General features: G+C 51.5%; 1 protein-coding gene and 1 non-coding gene across 2 annotated transcripts in view; one reads left to right on the top strand and one right to left on the bottom strand.

Moving 5' to 3' along the window:
- Rere (arginine-glutamic acid dipeptide repeats) overlaps positions 1–19,305 on the top strand; it is a 367,060-nt gene extending 347,755 nt beyond the window's left edge. Inside the window, 12 exon segments of the mRNA XM_037203202.1 lie at positions 8,361–8,523; positions 9,326–9,418; positions 9,879–10,078; positions 11,051–11,212; positions 11,538–11,651; positions 11,850–12,534; positions 12,537–13,197; positions 13,307–13,529; positions 14,218–14,938; positions 15,852–15,998; positions 16,471–16,651; positions 16,911–19,305. Of these exon segments, the coding sequence (XP_037059097.1) occupies positions 8,361–8,523; positions 9,326–9,418; positions 9,879–10,078; positions 11,051–11,212; positions 11,538–11,651; positions 11,850–12,534; positions 12,537–13,197; positions 13,307–13,529; positions 14,218–14,938; positions 15,852–15,998; positions 16,471–16,651; positions 16,911–16,944 (3,384 nt within the window). The 3' untranslated portion in view covers positions 16,945–19,305.
- Positions 19,306–19,950: 645 nt separating this feature from the next.
- LOC114702647 lies at positions 19,951–20,057 on the bottom strand. Its single transcript, XR_003736022.1, has one exon. It is a non-coding gene; the product is annotated as a U6 spliceosomal RNA (small nuclear RNA).
- Between the last annotated feature and the right edge of the window lie 5,105 nt (positions 20,058–25,162).

Here is a 25,162-nt window from a genome sequence, read left to right on the forward strand (position 1 = left end):
TCACTTGCCTGCCTCTGCCTTCTAAGTGCTGGGATTCAGGGTGTGCACCACCATGCCTGGTAACCTCCTGGAAAACTCTTAAGAAGTGATTGCTCCCAAACATAGCTGCTGGTTCTGCTCAGTGCCCAGGCTCTCACCTGGCACGTCCCCCAACATTGTTAGATCCAACTCAAATCATCATGTAGTGGAACGAAGGAAGGGCTTGAACAGGCAGGAAACTTTACTGCCAAGAAGAGCTACAGCTATAATTCCAGGGGAAAAGGTCAGGGAGATCAGGGAGCAGAGCTAGGCTTCTTGAGCTGGAGGATTCCTGGAGTCCATCTAGGGAATACTTCCCCTTCCCAGGAATGGCTCGCACCCACCAACCTCCAGCCTTGGCCAGTGTCTAGGTAAGGCAGGAAATATTTTTTATTTTTTTATTTTTTATTTTTATTTATTTATTTATTTATTGGTTTTTCAAGACAGGGTTTCTCTGTATAGCTTTGTGCCTTTCCTGGAACTCATTTGGTAGCCCAGGCTGGCCTCAAACTCACAAAGATCTGCCTGGCTCTGCCTCCCGAGTGCTGGGATTAAAGGCGTGCGCCACCACCGCCCGGCCCTGGGTGTTGTTTTAATTGTCTGCTGTTGGTGGAATGTTTCCTTGGAAAAATAGCATAAAAAATTGTTAAGCCAGTGAGGTCCATGGACACATTTTTGATCCTCACAGAGGAAGGTGAAGTGTGAGTTCCAGGCCAGCTACAGAGTGGGGTCCTTGGCAGGAGCCAATCTGAGGTAGCTCTACTTCCATCCATGGGGTTGGTTGGGAGCCGTAGATCACTCAACAGTGTTGGCCAGGAGCAAGAATTTCATTCCAGATGTACTTTAGTGCTGAGATTTAAGGCCTTGTTTAGCTGCCCTTTTCTCCATGTGTTCATGTTAAAATATTTATCTTTCACATAGAAACATAATCTCATGTCCTTTTTAAAAAAAGATTTATTTTTATGAGGGTTTTTTTTTTCCTGCATGTATGTCCATGTGAAGGTGTCAGAACTGGGGTTACAGATAACTGTGAGCTTCAATGTGGTTGCTGGGAATTGAACTCAGGACCTCTGGAAGAGCAGCCAGTGCTCTTAACCACTGAACATCTCCCCAGCTTCCAAAATCCTATGTCTTAAAGATTTCAAGGGTGGAGATGCCACTCAGTTGGCAGAGTGCTTGCTTAACAAGCAAGCAGCCCTGGATTCAGTCCCCAGCACTGAATTTTGTGAGAATCCAGGCACACCCCTGTATTCCAGGTGGACACGGTAAGGTCAGGAGTTTGAAGTAATTGTGTCACATCACATCCTGCCTTTTAAAAAAAAAAAAGATGTAAATGGATCTTGTTTTTGTCTTGTTATATATATTTTTCCAGATAACTTTCAGTGCTTACTCTGACCTGTGAAGGATAGCGTCAGTGTGTGGATACTCTTTCTGTGCCATCAGAGAGGTAGAGAGTGGGGAGGGATGCTCACATGGGCCTTCTCAATGCAATTGCAAAGCCGTCCATCCTCCACAGTGTCTTCTCAGTCCTGTAGCCATGTGAGAATGGAAGATGATGGAGCATACTCTGCAAAATTAAAGGGATGTTGATGACTCAGCAGGTAAAGATGCTTGTCACCACACCTAATGACCCGAGTTTAATCCCTAGGGCCCACATGGTGGAAGGAGAGAACCCACTCCTTCGAGATGTCCTTTGACCCCCACATGTTTGCCTTGCCCTACCCTCTTCAACACACACACACACACACACACACACACAGAAAAGTCCTGATAGTGGTTGACAGGCTGGCAGCAACCTGGACTATCAATGCTAGAGTCCATGCGACCCTGTCTTTTTTTCTTTTGCTTGGTGGTGGTGGTGGTGGTGGTGGTGGTGGTGGTGGTGGTGGTGGTTTTTTGTTGTTGTTGTTGTTGTATTTGGACAGGGTTTCTCTGTGTAACAGCCCTGTCATGGAACTAGATTTGTAGACCAGGCTGGCCTCGAACTTACAGAGATCCACCTGCTTCTGCCTCCGGAGTGCTGGGATTAAAGACATTTGCCACCATGCCCAGCTGCCCTATCTTTTTTCCAGTCAATTTATTTTATGTGTATGATGTGTTGCCTGCATGTATGTTTGTGTGCCATATGCATGCTTGGTATCCCAAGAGGCCAGAAGAGGGTGTTGGATCCCCTGGGACTGGAATTAGAGTCAGTTGTGAGCTAACATGTGGGTGCTGGGAGTTAAACGTTGGTCTTCTGGAAGAGTAGCCAGTACTTAACCATTGAGCCATCTCTCCAGGCCCCTAGACCCCATCTTATACCACTCTCTGACCTTCTCAGGGTGTCCAGATCTCTCTGGGTAATATGCTAATAATATTATAATTTTCTTTTAAGACTGCTCAATTTTGTTTATACGTGCTTTTAATATGGAGCAAAAACAAGTGGCTCATACCTCTGTTGGGAAATAAAAAGGGTTAGGTGGGAGGTGGGAAGAGGATAAGAGGGACTAACAGGGGAGGTAAGATTTGATCCAAGGTGTGTGTGGGTGTGGTGTAATTGGAAGAATAAATACATTAAAAATTGGTAATTGGCTCACCTTTTCCTGCCTCCACATCAGTCTCCCAGAGGATCCTGTCTGAGGAGTTAGTACCAAGCTAAGGCATAAGAAAAACACAGGGACAGGGCAGGGGAGGAGGGATCTCATCACAGATTCCCTATGAGGGGGAGGTGGCAGCAGCAGATGTCCTCCTTAAGAACCATGGAGGCCAGGCCTAGTTGTACACACCTTAAATCCCAGCACTTGGTAAGCTGAGGCAGGAGGATCTCTGTGAGTTAGAGGACAGCTGGGACTACATAGAGAGACCTGTTTCCAAAAGAGAGGGGCAGGCTTTAGTATTTTAGATGCTTCCAGTGCTTCAGCATTGTGTTCTGACTCATTCCCTGGGCCCCTCAGGACAGAAAAAGACAGACAGCTCATCTTACCTTCAAAAAGAATCACCTTTCAATTGAGCAGGACAAGTTGCAAATCTCAGTTTTGCAGGGACTGATGGACATGAACTAACCAAGTGCTGGAGTTTACCAAATAAATGCCAGTGGGTGGACAGAGACCTGCTTGTAAGACGAGGTAGGCAGGCCAGCGCTGGCCACAGACTGCCAGCTTCCACCTTCAGCCTCCTTGTTTGTCTGCTTACGGACATGCTCACGGGGAGATGGGACACCCAGCCTGCTGTTTACCACAGCAGCAGAGCTTGTGCCTGAAATGGCTCTAGGTCAGCTCCAAGATAGGAGCAGCTCCAGCCCCCATCACTGCCCGACTGTACCGGCCGGCATCTGTAGAAGCACTGACATTGTATGCTTGTGTGAGTAAACCTGATAGACTCGCAACCCAGCCCAAAAGGGCTGGAATCAAGTGGTGAAGAAGATGAGGCTGGCAGCCCCAGAGCCGTTCCCCACAGCTTTTGCCCTCAGTTGGCTTTTGCTGACTCTTCAAGGTTCCCGACCACTTAGGAAGGGCTTCCCTAAGCAGCCCCTTTCTTTGATGCTCTGCCCACGTTCTCTGTGCGGCACTCCCTTCTCCTTGTCTATCTTTTTACAGAAATGTCACTGGAACCCAACAGTTACCTCCCCCTCCACTCCCCCTCCACACCCAACCTGTTGTATGTATATCCTAGAAAGGCATCTCTGCTGGAGTGAGCCCCTGCTTCTAAGAGCCTTTGCCTGTGACCCAGCTCCCCTCTGCAAAAAGCTAGCACAGGCCAGTAGGGTTCAGCACCAGGCAAGAGCTAAGGTCTGTGACTGACAATTAATTGGAGGTGGCTTTGCCCCCCCCCCTTTTTCCTTTTTTGCCCAGGTTCTGAGTTGGTTTAGCAACTTGTGGTATGTGTAGTTACAGCACCTGATGTCACATGGGTTGACTGAGACCTTATTGTGAGATGAGGTGAGAGCATTGGGAACAAAATGATCATTATAGGCCATTCGTGTCAACATTTAGACCTCGGTGTTTGCTTGCAAGCAAAAGCAGGAGCTAATTTGCAAGGCTGCCTTTGTGGAGCTGCCTTTTGATCAATGATTGCCTGTGTTAATGTTTCAGTGAGCTATTGATTTCTGCAGCAGCTTTTGTTCCCTGAATTTATGTGCAGTGGTCTCTGCTGCACACCATGCATGTTTGATTAAAGTGCAATTGACTTCGTTCCTGGTGAGGCTGTGAGCTGCTTCACTCCCTATTTGTAGAACCAAAGCTTTTCCAACATGTTCTTTTGTTTGTACTCAAGACCTAGCCACCCATGCAGGCAGCAATATGCTGTTTCTAATCCTCCATGTTTAATCCCTCAGTGGCCATTGCAGTCTTTGAGAAGCAGCTAATAAAACCTGGCCTGGATTTATTATTGTTTTTGTCAATTTTATTGACATATAGTTGACATATGCTACACTGTGTGTGTATGTGTGTGTGTATACATATACATATGTGCATATATATTTATATGAATGCACCCACACTCTATGTATACAGTCAGTTAAGTTTTGATGACTGTGTACATCTGTGTGAATAACACCATCTATGTATTACTCTTTGTATTTTCCTTCTGAGTAGTCACTTGGTCGGGGCCTTTGCAAGCACTCTCCTCACACACCTTACCTACCTTACAGCCCCAGGCAGTCACAGCCTTCCTTGCTATTGTAGATCTTCTTGTCTATCTGAACTCACGCTCTCCTTGTGGCTTACATTTAACAGGGTTTTTTTTTAATTTATCTGTTATTGTATTGTATTTCATTGGATACTTATAATCCAATCATACTTCCTATGGCTAAGCATGCTTCTTTTTTCTTGTTTGGGGCTATTAAAAATAATAATTCTGTGAATGTTTGTGTGAAAGTCTTTATGTGGGACCAGAGAGCTGGCTCCACAGTTAAGAATATGTACTGCACCGGGCAGTGGTGGCGCACACCTTTAATCCCAGCACTCAGGAGGCAGAGGGCGGCGGATCTCTGTGAGTTCGAGGCCAGCCTGATCTACAAAGTGAGTTCCAGGAAAGGTGCAAAGCTACACAGACAAACCCTGTCTCAACCCTCCCCCCCCAAAAAAAAAAAAAAAAAAAAGAGACCACGTGCTGCTCTTCTAGAGGGCCGAGTTTGTTCCCGGCACCAACAGTGTGCAGGGCACCACCTGAGACTCCAGCTCCAGGGAGTTCTGCTCCCTCATCTGGCCCTCGTAGGCATTCTCACACCAAGACACATACACATCGAAAATTTTAAAACTGTTTAAAGCCTTTATGTGAGCACATCTTTGTCCTATTGGATAAACAAGCCAGGCATAGAATTCTCGACCCTGTGGTACTTGTTTATTATTGACCTGGTAGAAACAGGCAAACTTTTTACAAAGTGAATTTGACACCTCGTGTCCCACCAGCAATGCGTGCAGGGCCTGGCCATCTAGGCTTTCTGTGTTTTAAATTGACATTCTTTCATTTTCTCAGCCATGGTTTCTGCCCAACCCAGGTGCCTGGTCATCTTGACCCAGGGTGCCCAGGTTCAGTCTGCCCTGGGTGCTTAGATTTTCTGCTACAGCTGTTACTTGTTAACAAAATGTAGTGTTGCCTGAATTATAACATTTACCTTTGACATCTCAGCTGTTAAGAGAACATGGTGTAGGAGTCAGGTGAATGGTCCAGACTGGCTTCTGGAACCTTTTGTCCATTTGCTGTCTGTCATTGGGCCAGCTCCTTAGACTCACTCATCTCGAATGTCTTCTTTTCTACTGCAGGTTGTGTGGTCTTTTAAAACCATTCCAGATTCTTTTGAACTTTCATATTTAATAAGTGGAGTAGGAAGCGAGCTGGGTGGTGGCGGGGAATACCTTTAATCCCAGCACTCGGGAGGCAGAGGCCGGCGGATCTCTGTGAGTTCGAGGCCAGCCTGGTTTGCAGAGAGAGTTCCAAGACAAGCTCCAAAGCTACACAGAGAAACCCTGTCTCCCGCCCCCCCCCAAAAAAAAAAATGGGGTGAGGTTTGGCGTGGTGCCACACACCTTTAATTCCAGCACTTGGGAGGCAGAAGCAGGTGGATCTCTCTGTGAGTCCCAGCCTAGCTGGAGCTACATAATAAGACCCTGCCTTTAAAGGGAAAAAAAAGTTAGTAGAAGCAGTCAGTTGTTACTGTGCGAGACAACACCAGGCTCAGACAAACCCTGTTAGAAATGTCTTTGTCCACTGAAGGTGGGTCAGGCTGAAGAAGGAGGTTGGAAAGGACATGCTTGGGTTTTTGCTTCTTCGCAGCTCCAGAGTAAACTCTGGTTTATTGGGTGGACTCTGGTTTATTGGACAAAGTTGCCCACTTGCGCTCATGAAGTATGCCACTCTGATGAAGTTTTTGAAGGGGGTTGACCAATAGGAAGAACTAAGGCAGGTCAGTGCTCAGCAGGCAGAAATTTTGAAATCGGAGTCTAATCCCTCTCAGTATTGGTGTAGGAAAACACATTCCCTAGCAGTGCAGGAGCAGAAAGAGGGTCACAGGATGTGCTAGTCACCACTGGGCCAGCTGCCATTTGTCCCACAACACAGGGTAGAGAAATAGTCAGACCCACCACTGGCACTTCTCCCGTTTTTCCCTTATTCATCTAGGACCAGGTAGAACTGAGCTGGTATGGGGTGCACATACATCCAGGCATGAGTGTTCTGGACCTTGCTGGAGGCCCCCTGCCACCCTTCCCCAATCTGGGATAGTGCTTCATTTGTGGAGCGTTGGTGGGAACTGGCATTTTGTTAAGTGTTTTTTTTTTTTTTTTTTTTTTTTTTTTTTTGGAGGGGGCGTTTCAAGACAGGGTTTCTCTATGTAGCTTTGGGCCTTTCCTGGAACTCGCTCTGTAGCCCAGGCTGGTCTCGAACTCACAGAGATCTGTCTGCCTCTGCCTCCCGAGTGTTAGGATTAAAGGCGTGCGCCGCCACCACCCGGCTTGTTAAGTTTTAAATGGTTAAAAAGGTTGAGTCATATCCACAGCTCCATGAGATGGACAGGCAGGCCAGTCAGTTCCTGCGCTATAAACCTCCATTAAGGATCTGGTGGCAGGCATGGCAGCCCACTCCTGTAATCATGGAACTCTGGTAATGGAAGCAAGAGGATCATGAGTTCAGGGTCAGCCTGGGCTACATAGTGGGACCCTGTCTCAAAAAACCAAGGACTGGCAACGTGGTCAGTGAGGTGCTTCCATGTAAACATGAGGAACTGAGTCTGCTCCCCAGATGACACATGAAAAAGCTAGGCATGGTGGTGCATGCTTGTGATCTCAGAGCCGGGGGCGGAGGCAAGGCAGGGCAGATCCAGCCCACTGAGAAATCCTGTTTCTCCCCACTCCCAACACATACACGTGCACACACAGCCGTGAACCCAGACCTGAGGAATGACAGGGGTGTGTGTGTGCATGCACTGGGTTGGGGTGAAGCCTGTTGTTATTGATTCTGTTAGGAGAGTTTGTACAAGGTCTCCAGGCGCCCTTTTGTGGTCTGCCTACTTCTCTTCCCAACCATTAGAACCTGGCTCCCAAGAAGACTGCTTTGCCACCACCTTTCCTGGTCACCTCGTTCATGAGATGCATTAGAGTGAGGGGGTGAAGGGGGCTCTGGGAACAGCCGAGCAGCCTGCTCCTGAAGTACAGATTTAATGTTTTCTTGATGGTGTTCTTTTAAGACCAAGGCAGAGACTTTCTTTTGGGGTCTTTCTAAGAAACCAGCCTTTTAAAAAAACGTCACAAACCCATTACTTTGTATACTTAACTACATTTTACGTTGGTTTTTAGCCAGCTTCAGCTAGGTGCAAACACTCTGTGTGGGAGACAGGTGGCAGGGAGCCCCTCAGGGTAGCGCTGCCACAGTTCTGCCCACCCCCATTAGGTTGCATTTTTTTCAGGAAGGCTCAGCATGTGACAGGCATCAGTCCCTCTGTCTTCTTTTGCTAGGCCCTAGTCCTGTCCTTGAGGATTTCCTGCTAGCTTGTGCAAGGGTGCCTATTGAAAAGGTTGAGGGCAGTGGAGAAAGCAGTTTGTCTCCTGGCCCTCGCTTCTACCAGCTCCCGTGTTCTCTGTTTGGTGGCTGTCTCTGGAGATGCTTCCTTGTGTACATATCACACTCAACTTGCTCCCTTACACAGCCATGGCTCCCTAAGTAAGTGGGAGCCTTATTTCCTTCTTGTCTCTTGTGTGGTCTTGATTCTTGATGTGTGGAGGTCATACTCTGCTGGGCTGCAGGATGGAACCCTGAAGCTTCACTTGGGCAACATTGCTGCCACCCTGCTCTCAACGCCAGGCACAGGAGGACGTGATGATGGGGAGGCGGTGTGCGTGTACACTCACGACTGCCCTTCTTTCTCACAGGGGGAGCTGATTACCTTCTATTACTACTGGAAAAAAACACCGGAAGCGGCCAGCTCCCGTGCCCACCGCCGGCACCGCAGGCAGGCAGTGTTCAGAAGAATTAAGACTCGCACGGCCTCTACCCCTGTCAACACACCCTCCAGACCACCTTCCAGTGAATTCTGTAAGTGGGGTATCTTGATGCCACAAAGGGTAGTAAGAGACTGCTCACATGCAGGCATATGTGTGCCTAGCTCTGAGCCTATGGAGCTGGTGAGCCAGAGATCTGTATGGTGTGGTTTGTGCATTATTGTGTATATACGTGTACCCTAGTGCAGCACGTGGGAGAGTTTAAAATTATTCATGCATTTAAGTATTTCTAATAAACTTACCATTCTTCACATTTTACAAAATATGTAAGCTTGACCTAGGGTTCCACTTTCTTCTTCAGTCTGCTTTACCCAGATCTTCTTCCCCGTCCCAGTGTGCCATTCACCCTAATAAGACAGGGAGACCCTGTAGGTCCTACTCTCTTGGCCCCTATAAACTAGAACGAAGCAGTAGTGCTTTGCAGTTCTGTGCTAGCCCAGAACACTGGCCTGAGGGTTCCAGTGTTCTGTGTTATACTTGGTGGGGCCCAGAAGCCATATTGGTTCAGTAGACAGAATTCCAGACTGCTCAGATGCATTAGGAAGGCATTGTGGGTCCACTGCTACCATGTTAGATTCACCAGTATGAGCACCTGTGCTGACCACCACACGATTCAGGTGTCACATCGGCCCCCAAAATCTGGCAAGACAGGACCTTGATTAGTACTACTCCTCATACATGAAAGCTCTTTGCTCTGGTGACTGATCATGGGGAATTCAGAATGAGCCTTTGTGACTAACACTCTTCCCAATCTGTGGAGTTATTTTACTGGGGGTCCCATTCTCAGCTGAACATGATGGTGTCTCTTCTGTCTGCACTTTGCCCACCATGTGCAGTGGACCTGAGTTCAGCCAGTGAGGATGACTTTGACAGCGAAGACAGCGAGCAGGAGCTGAAGGGGTACGCTTGCCGTCACTGCTTCACTACCAGTAAGTGGCCTCAGGCACCCGTGGTGCAGGGGCAGGTGCTCATTCCTGGGCCAGGCTGGGCTCTGGGTTGCCAGACTCAGAGTATTTCATGTGCCGGATGGGAAAGAAGCCTGGGCCAGTGATTGAGCTGACACTTGGGCTGTGCTTAAGAAACCTGAACCTTTTTCCTGACTGTGCCTCCCTGTTGAGCAGTCACAACTATACTGATTTACTGGGGGGTGGGGGCTCATGCAGGAGGGGTCTGTTGTTCGCCAACAACAAAGGGGTGGCTGCAGGGGACGGGACAGTGGGTACCCCTCACCAGCTTCAGGGTGTCTAGGAAACAGGTATCCATCCAAGCTCCTGCTCTGTGGCTGTCACGACTCAGGGTCAGGTGGAGCCCACAGAAGGGCCCCTCTGCTCAGACGTCCTCAGAGACAGGTGGTCTCCAAAGCTTGCCCACTCGCCCTCCCTCGTGTAGCCTCCAAAGACTGGCACCACGGGGGCCGGGAGAACATCCTGCTGTGCACTGACTGCCGCATCCACTTCAAGAAGTACGGTGAGCTGCCGCCTATTGAGAAGCCTGTGGACCCCCCGCCCTTCATGTTCAAGCCTGTCAAGGAAGAGGATGATGGGCTCAGTGGGAAGCATAGCATGAGGACACGGCGGAGTCGAGGCTCGGTGAGCTGGGGGCCGGTGCTTGGGGCTCAAGTGAGAACTGGTTTTAGGCAGAAACACACTCTTGCTGGTCTGCTCTCCCAGAGGCAGTGGCCTTGCTTAGGGCTTGGGGCCACGAAGCTTAGTGCTAGGGAGAGCTCGTTGGCCCTGGTTTGTGGCCCAGTGCTAGCTCCCCAGTTCCTCAGAACTCCCGCATGTGTGGGGGCCGAGTGCCTCCAGGGGGCATATCTCTACTTCCGCTTCGCAGGTGGTTTTTCCAAACATTTGTTTCCACACTAGAAGTTTTTAGATAGGTTCTTTAGTGGAGATTTGTCCGGTCGGGCATAGTGGCTCATGTCTATAACCCTAGCACTTGCGAGGCCAGCAGAAGGATTGCCATAGATTCAAGACCATCCTGGCTACAGAGTGAGCCTTTGTCCTTAAAAATACGGCAACGGCAGCAGCTCTGTTTAACATTGGTGGGGAATGCGTCTAGGACTAGGGGAGGGTCTTTGAGGCTTGGAACTGTGGACACCAAGGGGTCTCTGTCCCGGCCCTGACCTCTGAGGGCTTTCTGGCAGGTGGATGGGGTGGCCCACTTCCTCATCCTGACCTAAGCTGAGCCCTGGGGCTCTACAGAAGTGTGTGCAGGCCAGGCAGCTGCGGGAACGAAACTGCAGTAGTGAACAGCCTTGTCTCCTTGGGTGACTTCCTGTCCTGTTTGATTAACTCCACAAATGTTCTGTGGTGTGGTTTGTTGAGCATGGACAGTTATCTGAGAAGGGGTGAGGAGCTCTAAAGTTCATCGGTCAGCTGACTCCTCCTTCCCTCTCAGAGCCCTGCTCATTTCCAAGAGAAACCCCTCAGGATGTATTAGTGGGTTTGAGTGAATGTGTGAACATACTGTTTATCCTGCCTTGCCTGTGGGTAGACTTGGGTGGGCATCTGTGGGGCCTGGGGATCCATTCTCTCCATCCTTTGGTTTTGGAGGGACAGATGTCTACACTACGCAGTGGTCGGAAGAAGCAGCCTGCCAGCCCTGATGGCCGTGCCTCCCCCATCACTGAAGACATCCGGTCCAGTGGCCGGAACTCCCCCAGTGCTGCTAGCACCTCGAGCAACGACAGTAAAGCGGAGACCGTGAAGAAGTCAGCCAAGGTCAGGGGCTGGAGGGACAGTGGGGGCTTCCTGCTTCCCCTGCCCATCTAAGCAGTGACACTGCCCTGCTTAGGGGCTGCAGATGGATGCCATGGGCCTGGAAAAATGGGGGAAATGGGGATACCTCTTGGCAAACCACAAATTTGCCAAGACCCCAGAATCACAAAATGGAGTGGATGGAGAAGCTCCTAAAGCCAAGGATTCCTGTCACTAGACAGCTGTTCCTTTGGGCCTCTCATTGGCCCTTTGGAGAACATTCTCGCTTCTGGGGCTCAGAATGAGGAACAGTGTCCACAAACTTGTCACTTCTCTGCTTCCACTGCAGAAGGTGAAGGAAGAGGCTGTGTCCCCTCTGAAGAGCACCAAGCGCCAACGGGAGAAGGTGGCCTCTGACACAGAGGAGACTGATAGGACCACCTCCAAAAAAACAAAGACCCAGGTGAGGCTCTCAGCTCAATCTTGCTGGCTCGGGCTCCTGTGACACCCCCACCCCAACCCCCACACAGTCTCAGGTCCTCTGGGGAGAAAGCAGTGCCCAACTCCGGGCAAGAGCTGAGCCTTGCTTGTGCCCCACGCCATCAGTGTGGGGTTGAGCTCTGCTTCCTAGTGCTTCCATCCCTTGCTTCTCTGACTGTAGGAGATCAGCCGGCCCAACTCTCCCTCCGAAGGTGAAGGGGAGAGTTCAGACAGTCGCAGTGTCAATGATGAGGGCAGCAGTGACCCGAAAGACATCGACCAGGACAATCGCAGCACGTCCCCCAGCATCCCCAGTCCTCAGGACAATGAGAGTGACTCGGACTCATCAGCACAACAGCAGACACTGCAGGCCCAGACCCCCACTTTGCAGGCTCCGGGTGGGGCTGCCTCGGCTCCCTCCGCCCCTCCAGGAGCACCCCAGCTTCCCACCCCAGGGCCCACATCCTCTGCCACTGCAGTCCCTCCACAGGGCTCCCCTGCAACCTCACAGCCCCCTACCCAGACTCAATCTGCAGTAGCACCTGCAGCTCACACCCACATTCAGCAGGCACCCACCCTGCACCCACCTCGACTACCCTCACCTCATCCTCCACTGCAGCCTCTGACGGCAGCCCCTAACCAGAACTCCGCACAACCTCACACCCAGCCCTCCCTGCATGGTCAGGGCCCACCTGGCCCTCACGGCTTGCAGGCTGGACCCCTGTTACAACACCCAGGGCCTCCTCAACCCTTTGGACTTCCTCCCCAGGCCTCCCAAGGCCAGGGCCCTCTGGGTACCTCCCCAGCAGCTCATCCTCATACCACTATACAGCTTCCAGCCTCCCAGTCAGCGCTGCAGCCCCAGCAGCCCCAAGGGAACAGCCCCTGCCTCCTGCACCCTTAGCCATGCCTCACATCAAACCACCGCCCACCACACCCATCCCCCAGCTTCCAGCACCACAGGCCCACAAGCATCCACCCCACCTCTCCGGGCCCTCACCCTTCTCTATGAATGCCAATCTGCCACCGCCTCCAGCCCTGAAACCCCTCAGCTCCCTGTCCACACACCATCCTCCCTCAGCCCACCCTCCACCCTTACAGCTCATGCCACAGAGCCAGCCCTTGCCCTCCTCCCCTGCCCAGCCCCCTGGGCTGACCCAGAGCCAGAGCCTACCCCCTCCTGCTTCCTCCCATCCCCCTACTGGCCTCCACCAGGTGCCCTCCCAGTCTCCATTTCCCCAGCACCCTTTTGTACCTGGAGGCCCTCCTCCCATCACCCCACCCTCCTGCCCCTCCACCTCCACCCCACCTGCGGGGCCCAGCACCTCATCACAGCCGCCCTGTTCTGCTGCTGTTTCTTCTGGAGGCAGTGTTCCAGGGGCGCCATCTTGCCCACTTCCTGCTGTGCAGATCAAAGAGGAGGCCCTGGATGACGCAGAGGAGCCCGAGAGCCCTCCTCCACCTCCCAGGAGCCCATCCCCTGAGCCCACTATAGTGGACACCCCCAGCCACGCTAGCCAGTCCGCCAGGTACTGGTTCGGAGGAATGTGGGCCTGGCTGGGTATGGGTGGATTTGGTGGAGGTGAGGAAGGGTGTGGCCCTCAGCAGAAGCCCCAGCCAGAGCTGCCACCTCTCTAGGTTCTACAAACACCTGGACCGGGGCTACAACTCGTGTGCACGGACAGACCTGTACTTCATGCCTCTGGCCGGATCCAAACTGGCCAAGAAGAGGGAGGAGGCCATTGAGAAGGCCAAGCGTGAGGCTGAACAGAAGGCCCGGGAGGAACGGGAGCGGGAGAAAGAGAAGGAAAAAGAGCGAGAGCGCGAGAGAGAGCGGGAACGCGAGGCAGAGCGTGCCGCTGTGAGTCCTGAAGGGCCGGATACACGGGGGCAGTGTCTTCAGCCAGGGCATGGTGGCAGGGTCTATTCCAGACGGTTGGTGTGCTCTCTAGTGCCAGTGACACCCGTGCCCAGGCTTTCTGAAGGCTGCAAACCATCGTCTGGCAGTCATGAGTCTGACTTGATCCATGGGCCTGTCCTTTCCTACAGCCTATAGATTAGTGCCTCCATAATCGCAAGGGGTCGGAGAGACAGGAGGGTGTGACTTGGAAGGAAACCTAAGCATGGGATTGAGGGGTTATGCAGGGCTTTCCTGCTTTGAAGCCCTTCTGTGGGCTAGCGTACCTGGTGCCTGCTTGATCAGGAGGTGAGGGAAGCCAAATCCAGAAGTGGCACATGAGGCCTGATGGTCGGTTTCCCGGCTGCCGGACTCTGGTGCAGACACAGCTGTTAGTGTTTGCATAGGGGCACGTGTCGTGCGCCTACTGAGCATCGAGGAGAACTGCAGGCTGGCGTGGACCAGAGCGCTGGCGCAGGTCTAGACCATCCGGGTGCCCGGACCTGGCAAAGGCTCCCTGTTTCTGTGTTGGGGTGAAGGAGCTAAATTGACCTGATACTGGATCAGGCCGAGGGTCTACCTGGGTGGTAAGCACCAGTCTTAGAGCCCGGGTGGCTGGGCATCTGTCTTCATACTCTCTTTTCTGCAGCAGAAGGCATCCAGCTCAGCACATGAAGGCCGTCTTGGTGACCCTCAGCTCAGTGGTCCAGGCCACATGCGACCCTCCTTCGAGCCACCACCAACCACAATTGCTGCTGTGCCCCCGTATATCGGGCCTGACACACCAGCCCTCCGGACATTGAGCGAATATGCTCGGCCCCATGTCATGTCTCCCACCAACCGCAACCATCCCTTCTACATGCCCCTTAATCCCACTGACCCCCTGCTGGCCTACCACATGCCTGGCCTCTACAATGTTGACCCCACCATCCGGGAGCGGGAGCTCCGAGAGCGAGAGATCCGGGAGCGAGAGATCCGGGAGCGTGAATTGCGGGAGAGGATGAAGCCTGGCTTTGAGGTGAAGCCACCGGAGCTGGATCCCTTGCACCCAGCCACCAACCCCATGGAGCATTTTGCCCGGCACAGTGCCCTCACCATCCCTCCTGCAGCTGGCCCCCACCCCTTTGCCTCTTTCCACCCGGGCTTGAACCCTCTGGAGCGGGAGAGACTGGCATTGGCAGGTCCTCAGCTACGGCCTGAGATGAGCTACCCAGACAGACTGGCAGCTGAGCGCATCCATGCCGAGCGCATGGCATCTCTTACCAGCGACCCCCTGGCACGACTGCAGATGTTTAATGTAACTCCACACCACCACCAGCACTCACACATCCACTCCCACCTCCACCTCCACCAGCAGGATCCTCTCCACCAAGGTGTGTACCCAGTTCAGGAGCAAGGCTGGGCAGACAGCTTCCATCCAAGACTCACAGTTGTGGGCTTTCCTGATCAGTGAGTCTCAGGAAGCTACTGCCCTGGGCCTCCTACAGAAGAGAGGCCTCTGGGGAAAACCCTGGGCCCCTGGGTGAGGGATGGCATATCATGGCTCTTGTGACCTTTGGAGCCAATCAAGGTCTAGGTCTAGGTGCTGAGCTGCCCAAGGAAGTTGAAATGTCCTGCCTTAGAGGTGGCGGGGGAAACACGGTATCTACTGGTTTTGAACTGATGGCCAGGCAAAGTGCAGTTCTGACCTTTGAGAACAGAATTCCTGAAGGTCCACTCTCCCAGCATCTGTGGGAAGACTGGGCTGGGACAGAGACAGACACAGTGGGTACCACTCCCTTCAAAGCCTCATGGGATTGGTTATGAGGGAGGCTGGCGGTGCTCCTGGGGAGGCAGTAAATCCAAAAGGTGGAGCAGCATTGAGATCAGAGGACTACAGCAAGTCTCCCCCACCCCCCAAGAGTGAGAGTAAGCCAGTGTAAACAGCTGGAAGGCCTTAGCAGCAGGTACTCAGAACAGGACTACCCAGGGCAACCACTTGGGTTGATTTGTGGGCTGCTGTGAGCTGAGAGGAGAAGGCTGTGTGACCCAAGTTGAGCAGAAGAGGCACAGAGCAGGCAGTGCTGAACGGCCTCAGGTGTGGATCAGGAAGCAGTCAAGGCTAAGCTCTACTCCTCTCTGCCTTACTGTCCTCCCCTGGGGGAGGGGCCATCAGGATTCTTTGCAGCCAGGCGATGCTTCCCACCCTGGTGAGCAAGAGCCAGTTTGGGTGAAAGGGAAGTCACAATGGGTCATGCAGCAAGGAAAGCGTGCCAGAGCCAGTGGGACCTGTGTCCTTTTTTTCAGGTTCAGCAGGCCCAGTTCACCCCCTGGTTGACCCCCTGACTGCTGGCCCTCACTTGGCTCGATTTCCCTACCCTCCTGGCACCCTCCCCAACCCTCTACTTGGACAGCCCCCCCATGAGCACGAGATGCTGCGCCACCCAGTTTTCGGTAAGAATTCGCTGGAGGAGGACATGGGCTTCCAAGTGGAAGTTGGGCTTTACCAACTCTCCACAGGTGGGGACCAGGCAGGTGGACTGCTGGGGAGGGTTTGTAGTAGAGAGGCCATAAGTGCACAGCAAAACAGCCTCACAGGAGCCAGGACTGCCTGGGCTGCAGAGGACGATAGGTACCTGACTGGAGCTGAGGACTGGGGAGGAGAAGAGGGCAGGCAAGGTCTGAGCATGAGGCCGAGGAGCCTCTGGGATGGGCTTCCTTCCTGCCTGGGGACTCTGCTGAACTTGTCCCGCCCCTGGTAAAGCTCTCTGGAGAGCCTGGGAAGGGCTGCCCGGCATCTCAGCTAGGTGAGCGCACCCCTGCAGAGCAGGCTCTCTGACCTCCTTCCTGGTCTCTGTCTTGGTTGCCCTGGTCACGGCTACTCCCTTGACTTGTTTTGTAGCAGAGCCTGTTTTGTGCTTGGCAGGCACCCCCTATCCCCGAGACCTGCCTGGGGCTATCCCACCCCCCATGTCAGCCGCCCACCAGCTTCAGGCCATGCATGCCCAGTCAGCCGAGCTACAGAGACTGGCCATGGAGCAGCAGTGGCTGCATGGACATCCACACATGCATGGTGGCCACCTGCCAAGTCAGGAAGACTATTACAGGTGAGGTGAAAGGGAGGGAGCCTAGGCTGCTCGCCCCACCCCACCCCTACTGTGGCAAGCACCAGGAGCCATCCTTTTTGGTTCTGAGAGGGAGGGATGCATGCAAGCATGACTTGGCCGGATGACAGGCTGCTGGGGTGGGGTGGAACCCATAAGCAAACAGATTGACCAGCCTTTGCCTGGAGCCCGTGGGGTGTCATTTCCCTGTCACTAGCACACCCTGATGCTCATTCTCTTGTTCTCTCCCCTTCCCCACCAGTCGACTGAAGAAAGAAGGTGACAAGCAGTTATAAGTTATTTATTTGTTAATGCTGGCTGTGGAAACCCCAGTTCTAGGGGGCAGAAACAGGACTTTACATCCAGTAGGAGCTGCAAGAGCAAAGGGGAATATCGTCTAAAGATTTCTCTATATATTTAAAACCCACAACTAAAAACACATCTGCATAATAGTGTTCGTTTGTTGAGAGGATTTCCTGAGACCGATTTGGGTCTCCCTGCATGACAGTCTCCCAGAAACTTGGTGTGTCCTGGGCTGGACTGACACCCAGAAAGCTTACCTGCGATCTTGGGGTTTGGCTTTAGTTCTTTTCCTTGATTTCTCAGTAGGTGCTAGAGTCCGTTCACACCCTTCACTGTGCGCGCAGACACTGAGGCATGTGGGCTCTGGAACCCATGAGGTTTGCAGAGAGGTGGCATATGAGTTTGAAATCCAAGAGCTATAATTTTTAAAAAATCTTTTATTTTAATACATTGTAGGGAATCTTCATAATTTGAGACAGTTCTGCAGCATGGCTTTTTACATCTGTAAATAAATAATTTTAGAAGTCTTTTTTTCCTTCCACAGACGACTATTCTGATCTATTTTTTCCAGCCATGTCACAAAGTGTGAATTCCTACCAGCTATTGACAGAATACAGAGTTGATTTTTTAATAAAAAGTTATATATAATTATCCCTTTAATTAAAGGGAACAGATGGGCGTTTCTAGTTTCAAGCAGGCAGGAGCTTGGGACTAGGTTTGGTCATAGCAGTGAGCATCCAGGGGTTGGCAGGGACAATGTTACAGGCTCTTTATTTTGTGCTTTGGTTTCACTTCTGTCTGTCCCTCGCATGTGCAGTGGCAGGCGTGTTTGAGCGAGCCTCCTTCCTTATTCATAGGAGTTTAGTGTTGACTTTGTGTTCCCTGGTGTCCCCGTCGTCCTGTCTCTGGTATAGAAAGCATGTTTACGTGTGTGTGTCTGGTGATAAGTTTCCTTAGAGTTTTATGCACATGTTTGATTATTCTAGATAAACTGTCATAAACAGTTTAGGAAGTTCAAGAAATGATGCGGTGCACAGCACATGAAAGACCCAGGACATATGCTTGCCAAAGGAATGTTAGAAATCTGTGAATGTGCATGTCACCAAGCCATGCCTGCCACAGAGAGGCTGCTTCAGAGTGAGGACATCCTGGGGTTAACATGACGGGTCTGGCCTGTAGTTGGGGCTATAAAGCAGGCTGTGCAGGGAGGTGATCTGCATCTTCCTGGTAAACCGTGTGTGTCCTGAGTTTCCGCCTGGAAAAGGAGTGGGAGTAAGCCCCCTCCAGCAGGGCCTGGGGGATATGTGTGACCCCACCCTTGGAATCTTGAGGGCCATTTCTACTCTTGTATGCAGTGGTTGCTTCTAGAGACAGCCAGCCAGCCAGCCACGAGGTGTGTCCTGGCCTGTGGAGGAGGTGGCTGTAGCTAACCCGGCCTTCACTCTGCTCCAGGCTCGGACTCAGGTGCAGCAGGCCTCATGCTCCCTGAACCATGCATGGGGCAGCTAGGATCCATTTGTCTGTTGAAAATGTTGGTAGGGTTTTTGTTTTGTTTTTGTTGTTTTAATTTTCTTTTTCTCATTCCACTCTGCCTTAACTTTGGTTCTTCATAGGAGGCAAGCTCAAATAACCTTTTGTTATCAAACTTCTGGCCACCTTGGCATGAAGGCATTTGCTTTTTCTTTGGGGTGGTGACATGCTCTCCAGGCGGTCTGCACTGCCCTCTGGACCGAGGAAAGTCTCAGAGCCTCATGGGCTCTGGCCAGGCAGGTCCTCTCTGTCCCATGCCACCACCTCCTTCTCCCCTTTTAACTGAGTCTGCCATTCAGTTAAACCTTTATCTCCTCTCTAGTACCCATTTTCCAAAGAGAAAGAGTGAAGTACTTTGAAGTCTGAACTTGAAATCTGTCCGGGAGTGTTTCTTTGTTAGTTTTGGGTTTCTCCCCTGTCCCTAGGTGGAACGTTGAGTCCATGGCCTCCGTGACCGACTAGTTTGTTCGGAGGCCCTGGACCTTCGTGGCATCTTTGAAGCCCAGCTGCTTGGCTTCCTTTTGGATTTTCCTTCCTTTCATTTGAAGTTTGGGTTTGCTTTCTATGTTCTGTACGTATCTTGTTCAGTGTCGTCAAGGCTGAGCTTCACGTCTCACTACAGTGGAGCGGGTGGACATTCTGATCGCTGCATTTCTTTAGATCTCGGAGCTAAGTGTATATATATGAGTAGTTTGCCATGAGATAACACAGTGTAAACAGTAGACACCCAGAAACTTGTGATTTCTGTGTTCTCTCCATTTGAGTATTTTGTAATTTTTTTGAAATATTTGTGGACATAAATAAAACCAAGCTACACTACAGAACCCTGTGTGTTGGCCAGTGCGCTGTCTCATTCTTGTGTGGGTGGGGTGCTGCAGAATGCCATGGGGGGATCTGCTCTTCCCTGCTGCCGGTCCCACTTCACCTTCTAGAGCAGTTTCTGGAAACATAGGTCTGTGCTGTCCGGGAAGAAGAGCTGCTGTAGCAAACTCCCTTGCTCTCTGAAACCAAGATTGCCACCCAAGTCCACCACTCTACCTACACCGTCACTAGGCTCCAAGGAAGAGTCCCTGCCTGCTGAGCAGCTGCTGGAGCCATCTTCTCCAGAACCAGTCCAGGTTCAAGGTGTTGTAGACCCTGTAGAGTAGCAGTTCTCAACCTGTGGGTCGCAACCCCTTTGGGAGTCAAGTGACCTTTCACAGGGGTCGAATATCAGGTATCTGCATATCAGCTATTTACACAACAATTCATAACTAGCAAAATTACAGTTATAAAGTAGCAACAAAATGCTTTTATGGTTGGGGTCACCACATGAGGAACTGTATTAAAGGGTCCTAGCATTAGGAAGCTTGAGAGCCCCTGCTATAGGGGCTTCCCCCAGAGATTCCACACTGGATAGCCTCTAAGTGTGAATGTGGCCATCAGAGGCCAGGCTAGGACTCCTGTTAGATTCCTGCTATGGCTCCCCCGCCCTTATGGAACGCTTCACGAATCTGCGTGTCATCCTTGCGCAGGGGCCACGCTAATCTTCTCTGTATCATTCCAATTTTAGTCTATGTGCTTCCGAAGCGAGCACTGCTGGGCCTTTTTGGTTTTGTTTTTCTGAGACAGCAGTTTCACTGTGTAGCCCTGGCTGTCCTGGAACACACTCTGTAGACCAGGCTGGCCTCAAACTCACAGAGATCCATCTGCCTCTGCTTCCCGAGTGTTGGGATTGAAGGTGTGCACCACCACTGCCCGGCTCTGTTGTGGCTTCTGAGGACCAGGGACATTTTCTCCTTAACATTTTCTATTAAAGCCATGGGTTTTTTGTAGATGTTTCAAGAAGTGGAACAAGATCAGTTCAGAGAGTATATATTGGTAAGCTGCCTGCCAGGGAGGAAGGCCTGGGGACAGCATGGGTCAGGTGCTGCTCACTTAAGGGCAAGGAAAGCATTAAGTGGCATGCGTTGATGGCCATAAGCAGTTCTGGTCCTGCTCAGCAGCTTGGGGATTGACTTGTATAGGAATGGACTTGCAGGCCAGCACGGGAGGCCAGGCAGCAGGTCTTGGGTCTTCATACATGACAGAACTGGGTAGCTAGGGATGCCAAGTGACCGTTGTATGGCTGGGGTCCAGTGGCAGCTGCTGTAAACTTATTTCTTCCTGAGCATAGGCATATGAAATGGAGGCATCAGACTCAAATGTTAAGACCCGAGTGTCAAAACTGTCCTGTGGCCCCCACAGCTCCAATACTGGATGTATAAGCAATGGAGAGAAAAACAGTACCCACAGACACCTGTGTTCATAGGCCATCACAATAGCCACAGCACTCACCCACCAGCAAGGGGATGTACACGTGTGTGCATTACATATATATGTGGACAGTGGAATACTGTTTGGTCAGAAACAAAAAATGAAACCCTGTCATTTCAAGCAGCCTGCATGGAACTTGTGGTGACTTAGTCGGCACCGTGTGTTTTGACTGAAGCTGAAAATGTCAGTCCTGAGACTCAGAAGGATGGGGAGGAGGAAAAGGAAGTTGGTTGTACTGTGGAATAGCTAGTTTATGATTGTTGACCCTTTTATAGTTTTTGCTTATGATAAGAGTTTAAACTAGCCGGGCAGTGGTGGCGCACACCTTTAATCCCAGCATTCAGGAGGCAGAGGCAGGTGGATCTCTGTGAGTTAGAGGCCAACCTAGTCTACAGAGAGATCCAGAACAGCCAGAGTTTCACAGAGAAACCCTGTCTTGAAAATAGGAAAGAAAAAAAAAAGTCTAAATTAGGAGAGTACAGACTTCCCATGGCTTTTCATTATAAGGCCCACTGGCCTTGAGATTTGGTTCTTAGGCAGGACATACAAGTGTCTTCACAAACGTCTGTTAGTGTGTATCATGAAGTAGGGTGTAGACGTTAGTCAGGCCATTTACACAGCCACGTCTCCAAGGCAGAAAACTCATCTGAGTGGATGAAGTGATACAGAGTGCTCTTGCCTCCTGTAGTTACTCTAGTGACTGGTCTGTATATGGTCTCCAGCCTTTTTGCTCCAGAAATGAGTCCTCAGCCTGGGAATAGAGGACCAGCAGCCCACTTCTGAGTGTTGTACACCGACTAATAAGCAAATGAATGATTCCTTGATATGGTGGGAGGTCCTGACCTCAGCCCACATTAGCATGGCTGGGTGCAGAGCTTTCCTGTTGATAGACATTTCTAGTAAGCTGTGCTGAAGGAGACTTCACAGATACCACTGGGTAAGTGACCGCCAGTGACCTCCCAGGTAGAGCTGTGCAACTGTGGATGTTAACTGCTGTGAGTGAGAGCCAGATCCCTTCCACAGGAGCAAAACTGGGCATAGGTCACAAGCTGGTGACAGTGACTATCCTCGGTCTCCTGGCCAGCCTTGAGAGCGCCAGGTGTGTTCCTCGGCCTACAGCTTTGAAATCAGAATGGATTTGTTAGTCAGCTGGGGGTTGAGCGAATTGGTCCCCAAACCAGAAGTAGTACCTCTGCCAGAGAGATTCAAGGAGGTAAGCCATGCAGCTGGCTGTATCATTGAATGGGTTCACATTTGAGAGTATGGCAGACAGGCTGGGATCCTGGGGTACAAAGCAAAGCCTGGTGGTGTTAGGCCATGGGAGATACGGTGTGGGTCATGAATGGAACGTGCAGGCTTGGAAGTCCATGCCCTTTCTGTGTCAGGTATCTGGCCCTTCGCGTTCTCAGTATTGGAGACAGACCGTTCCCAGACTCTTCGTGGGCTCATTTCTGCCCAGGAGCCCTGGCAGCTGAAAGTCTGGACCCTGCTTCTCTGTCCCTTTTACCCAACATGGCTATCACAGCCATTTGTATTTTGACAGTCAGGGATCCATACTGCAGACACTGCACTCTGGCCCCCAGACCAGCTCTGCTTGGACACCTCAGCTTCCCTTGTCACTAGCTCTGTGCCAGTTCTACGGGGTGGTGGGGGGGACACTTTAGAAGAAAGCTCCTTGGTACCTAGAGGTGACTTGCTCATAGATGTGAACGTGAAAACCCATCTGGGGAGCCAAGTGACCGCTGCTGACAGTCCTCCCTACAGTTTTTCCCCTTCAGCACCCCAACACCACACCTGGTGGACACTGTTCTTAGGAGCTCCTGCCCTGCAATTTGGCCTCTGGTGAATCCCGGGGGGATTCAGAAAACAAGGAAGTTAGTTGGTTGTGACTTTTGGAGGGAGTATGGGTGGAGGCCCAGGGTTGATAACAAGTTTTTCTCCCTCTGTAGACATTGAGGCAGATCTCTCACTGAACCTAGCTAGCCAGCTTACACAGAGATTCTGTCTCTGTCTCATTACGTGTGGGCCACCACAACCACAGCATTTACACGGGTTCTGTCTGGGGATCCGAACTCTGGTCCCACCCTGGCAAGGCAAGCACTTTATCCACTCAGCCGTTCTCATCAGATCACAAGGAGCTTGTTAGAAGACCTATTTGACTCAGCAAGGGACGTGGAGCTACTTAAGGACATAGTTTTCTGTGCCTGACACCCTGTTGTCACTCCTAGGTCCCTTTTACTCCCTTCAGTCATCACTGGGGCTTGGCCACTAGTCCACTATAGGACAGAGTTCTGATCCTGGCCACCAGGTGGCAGTGGCTACAAAGCTAGATGGCTGTCCTCTGGGGTCACCCTCTAGAGGACAGACCTGTGACCAGGCCCTTGCTGAGATGATTGGGGGGAAGTGGCTTCTTTTTATTTTTCTCTCTCTCTTTTTTTTTTTTTTTCTTTTGCACTGGAACTCGCTCTGTAGACCAGGCTGGCCTCAAACTCACGAGATCTGTCTGCCACTGCCTCCCAAATGCTAGGATTAAAGGCGTGTGCCACCATGCCAGGCAGAAGGTGGTTTCTGGGTCAAGGGGCAACTGGAGAAGGTTACAGTAGACAGGCTCGCAGAGATGACAGAGCTGACGTGCTGTGCCCTGGCAGATACTGTGGACAGGAGGTTTTTCCCTTTACTTTCTTTGATGTATCTGCAGGACATGGGGCATGCACAACAGTACTTTTTTTTGTTTGTTTGTTTGTTTTTGTTTTTTCGAGACAGGGTTTCTTGTGTAGCTTTGCGCCTTTCCTGGAACTCACTTGGTAGCCCAGGCTGGCCTCGAACTCACAGAGATCCGCCTGGCTCTGCCTCCCGAGTGCTGGGATTAAAGGCGTGCGCCACCACCGCCCGGCTGCACAACAGTACTTTTAAATACTCACTGAGAGAAAATGCATCTCTCCTCTCCTTCCCCTTCCCCTCCCTCCCTCCCTTCCTCTCTACCTGACTGCACCTCCCAAGTTCTGTGCTGTGATGACACCAGGTCACAGTGCTGAGGCTTTGTGCTGGGAATCCATGAGCTGTGGGTAGCTTCTAAACATCTTGGGCCCAGAAACCAACTCTCAAGAATCTCCCTGAGCAGCTCTGCCATGAGGGCCCTTGTGTGCCCTGAAGGAACCCCAGTGCCAGGGGCACTGTCCCCAGACGTCCTCATCTGCTCACACGAGGGAGAGAGCACTTCAAGCAGGCTATGGAACCTTGCACATAACTCTGAACCAAAGAGAACCTATGGGGCCCAGGGACTATGGGTTCTGGCATGTTTGAGAGAATCTGCCACCATTCCCATGAAGCCTTACAACAGAATACAATGAGTGTCAGGGTGCCAGTTGGCCACACCCCTAAGATCACTTGGTGAGCAAGGATGGGAAAGAAAGCTACTGGGCTCTGAGGCATCCATCCTCAATACCAACTATAGGGTTCATGGGCACTTGGGGTACTTCCAGTTTGAACAGTGTGGCTTTAGTTTTGGCTTTGGTGGCCTCATTGAGGCCCGTCTTAAAGGCACTGGGTAGAGGTTAGAAACTTTTTCTCTTTTTCTCTTTCCATGGATTGACAAGCTCACTAAAGTGAACCCCTAGGGAACAGCGAGGAGCGTGGGAAGCCAGCTCAGGTAGGGTGGGGCTCTGGGGCGCAGCATGCAGTGGTTGATCCACTGCCCCCTACTGGGAGCAGCGTGTAGTACTGGCCTCTGCTCCAACCTGGGTCAGGCAGGCACAGAGCACAGACAGACGACTAGAGGCTGACACCCTATGTGAGAAAGCAATGTGTTTACATTTACATGGACAGTTCCAGGAGGGCCCAGGATTTGATGAGCTAATGGCTGGCTGCAGCTTCCCCAATCATTTCTCTTACAGACTGGAACAGTTCTGGGAAAAACCAACCCAGAGCAGAGGATAGCTTTTCAAGATCACATTCTCTACACTCTTCTTGTATAGTTGGGTGGTCCATGGTGCTGGGGGAAGCCTGAGCCTAAGGAGGCCTCTGGAGCTGTGGTTCAGAAAAGTTCCAGAGACCTCACGTAGCTCAGAGCACAGAATGGGGCTGGGGAGGTAACTCAGTGGGTGAAGTACTTGTCACAAAAACATGACCTGAGTTAGATCCCTATGCCCACAGAAAGTCAGGTGTGATGGTATGCGTTTCTATTCCCAGGGCTGGGCCAGCAGAGAGAGGTGGTCCCTGGAGTTCTCTGGCTCACTAGCCTAGGCATTGATCTCTGGCCTCCATGTGCATGCACACACACTTACATTCACACATATGAACACTTCTTTTTTAAGCACAAAGGGTATGAAGACAGAACTTGACTCACTAGTTCAAGGGTACGAGTGTGGGGCTCTAGAGGAACAGCAG

This window comes from Peromyscus leucopus, chromosome 2 (assembly GCF_004664715.2).
Source record: "Peromyscus leucopus breed LL Stock chromosome 2, UCI_PerLeu_2.1, whole genome shotgun sequence".
Taxonomy (NCBI): Eukaryota; Metazoa; Chordata; class Mammalia; order Rodentia; family Cricetidae; genus Peromyscus; species Peromyscus leucopus.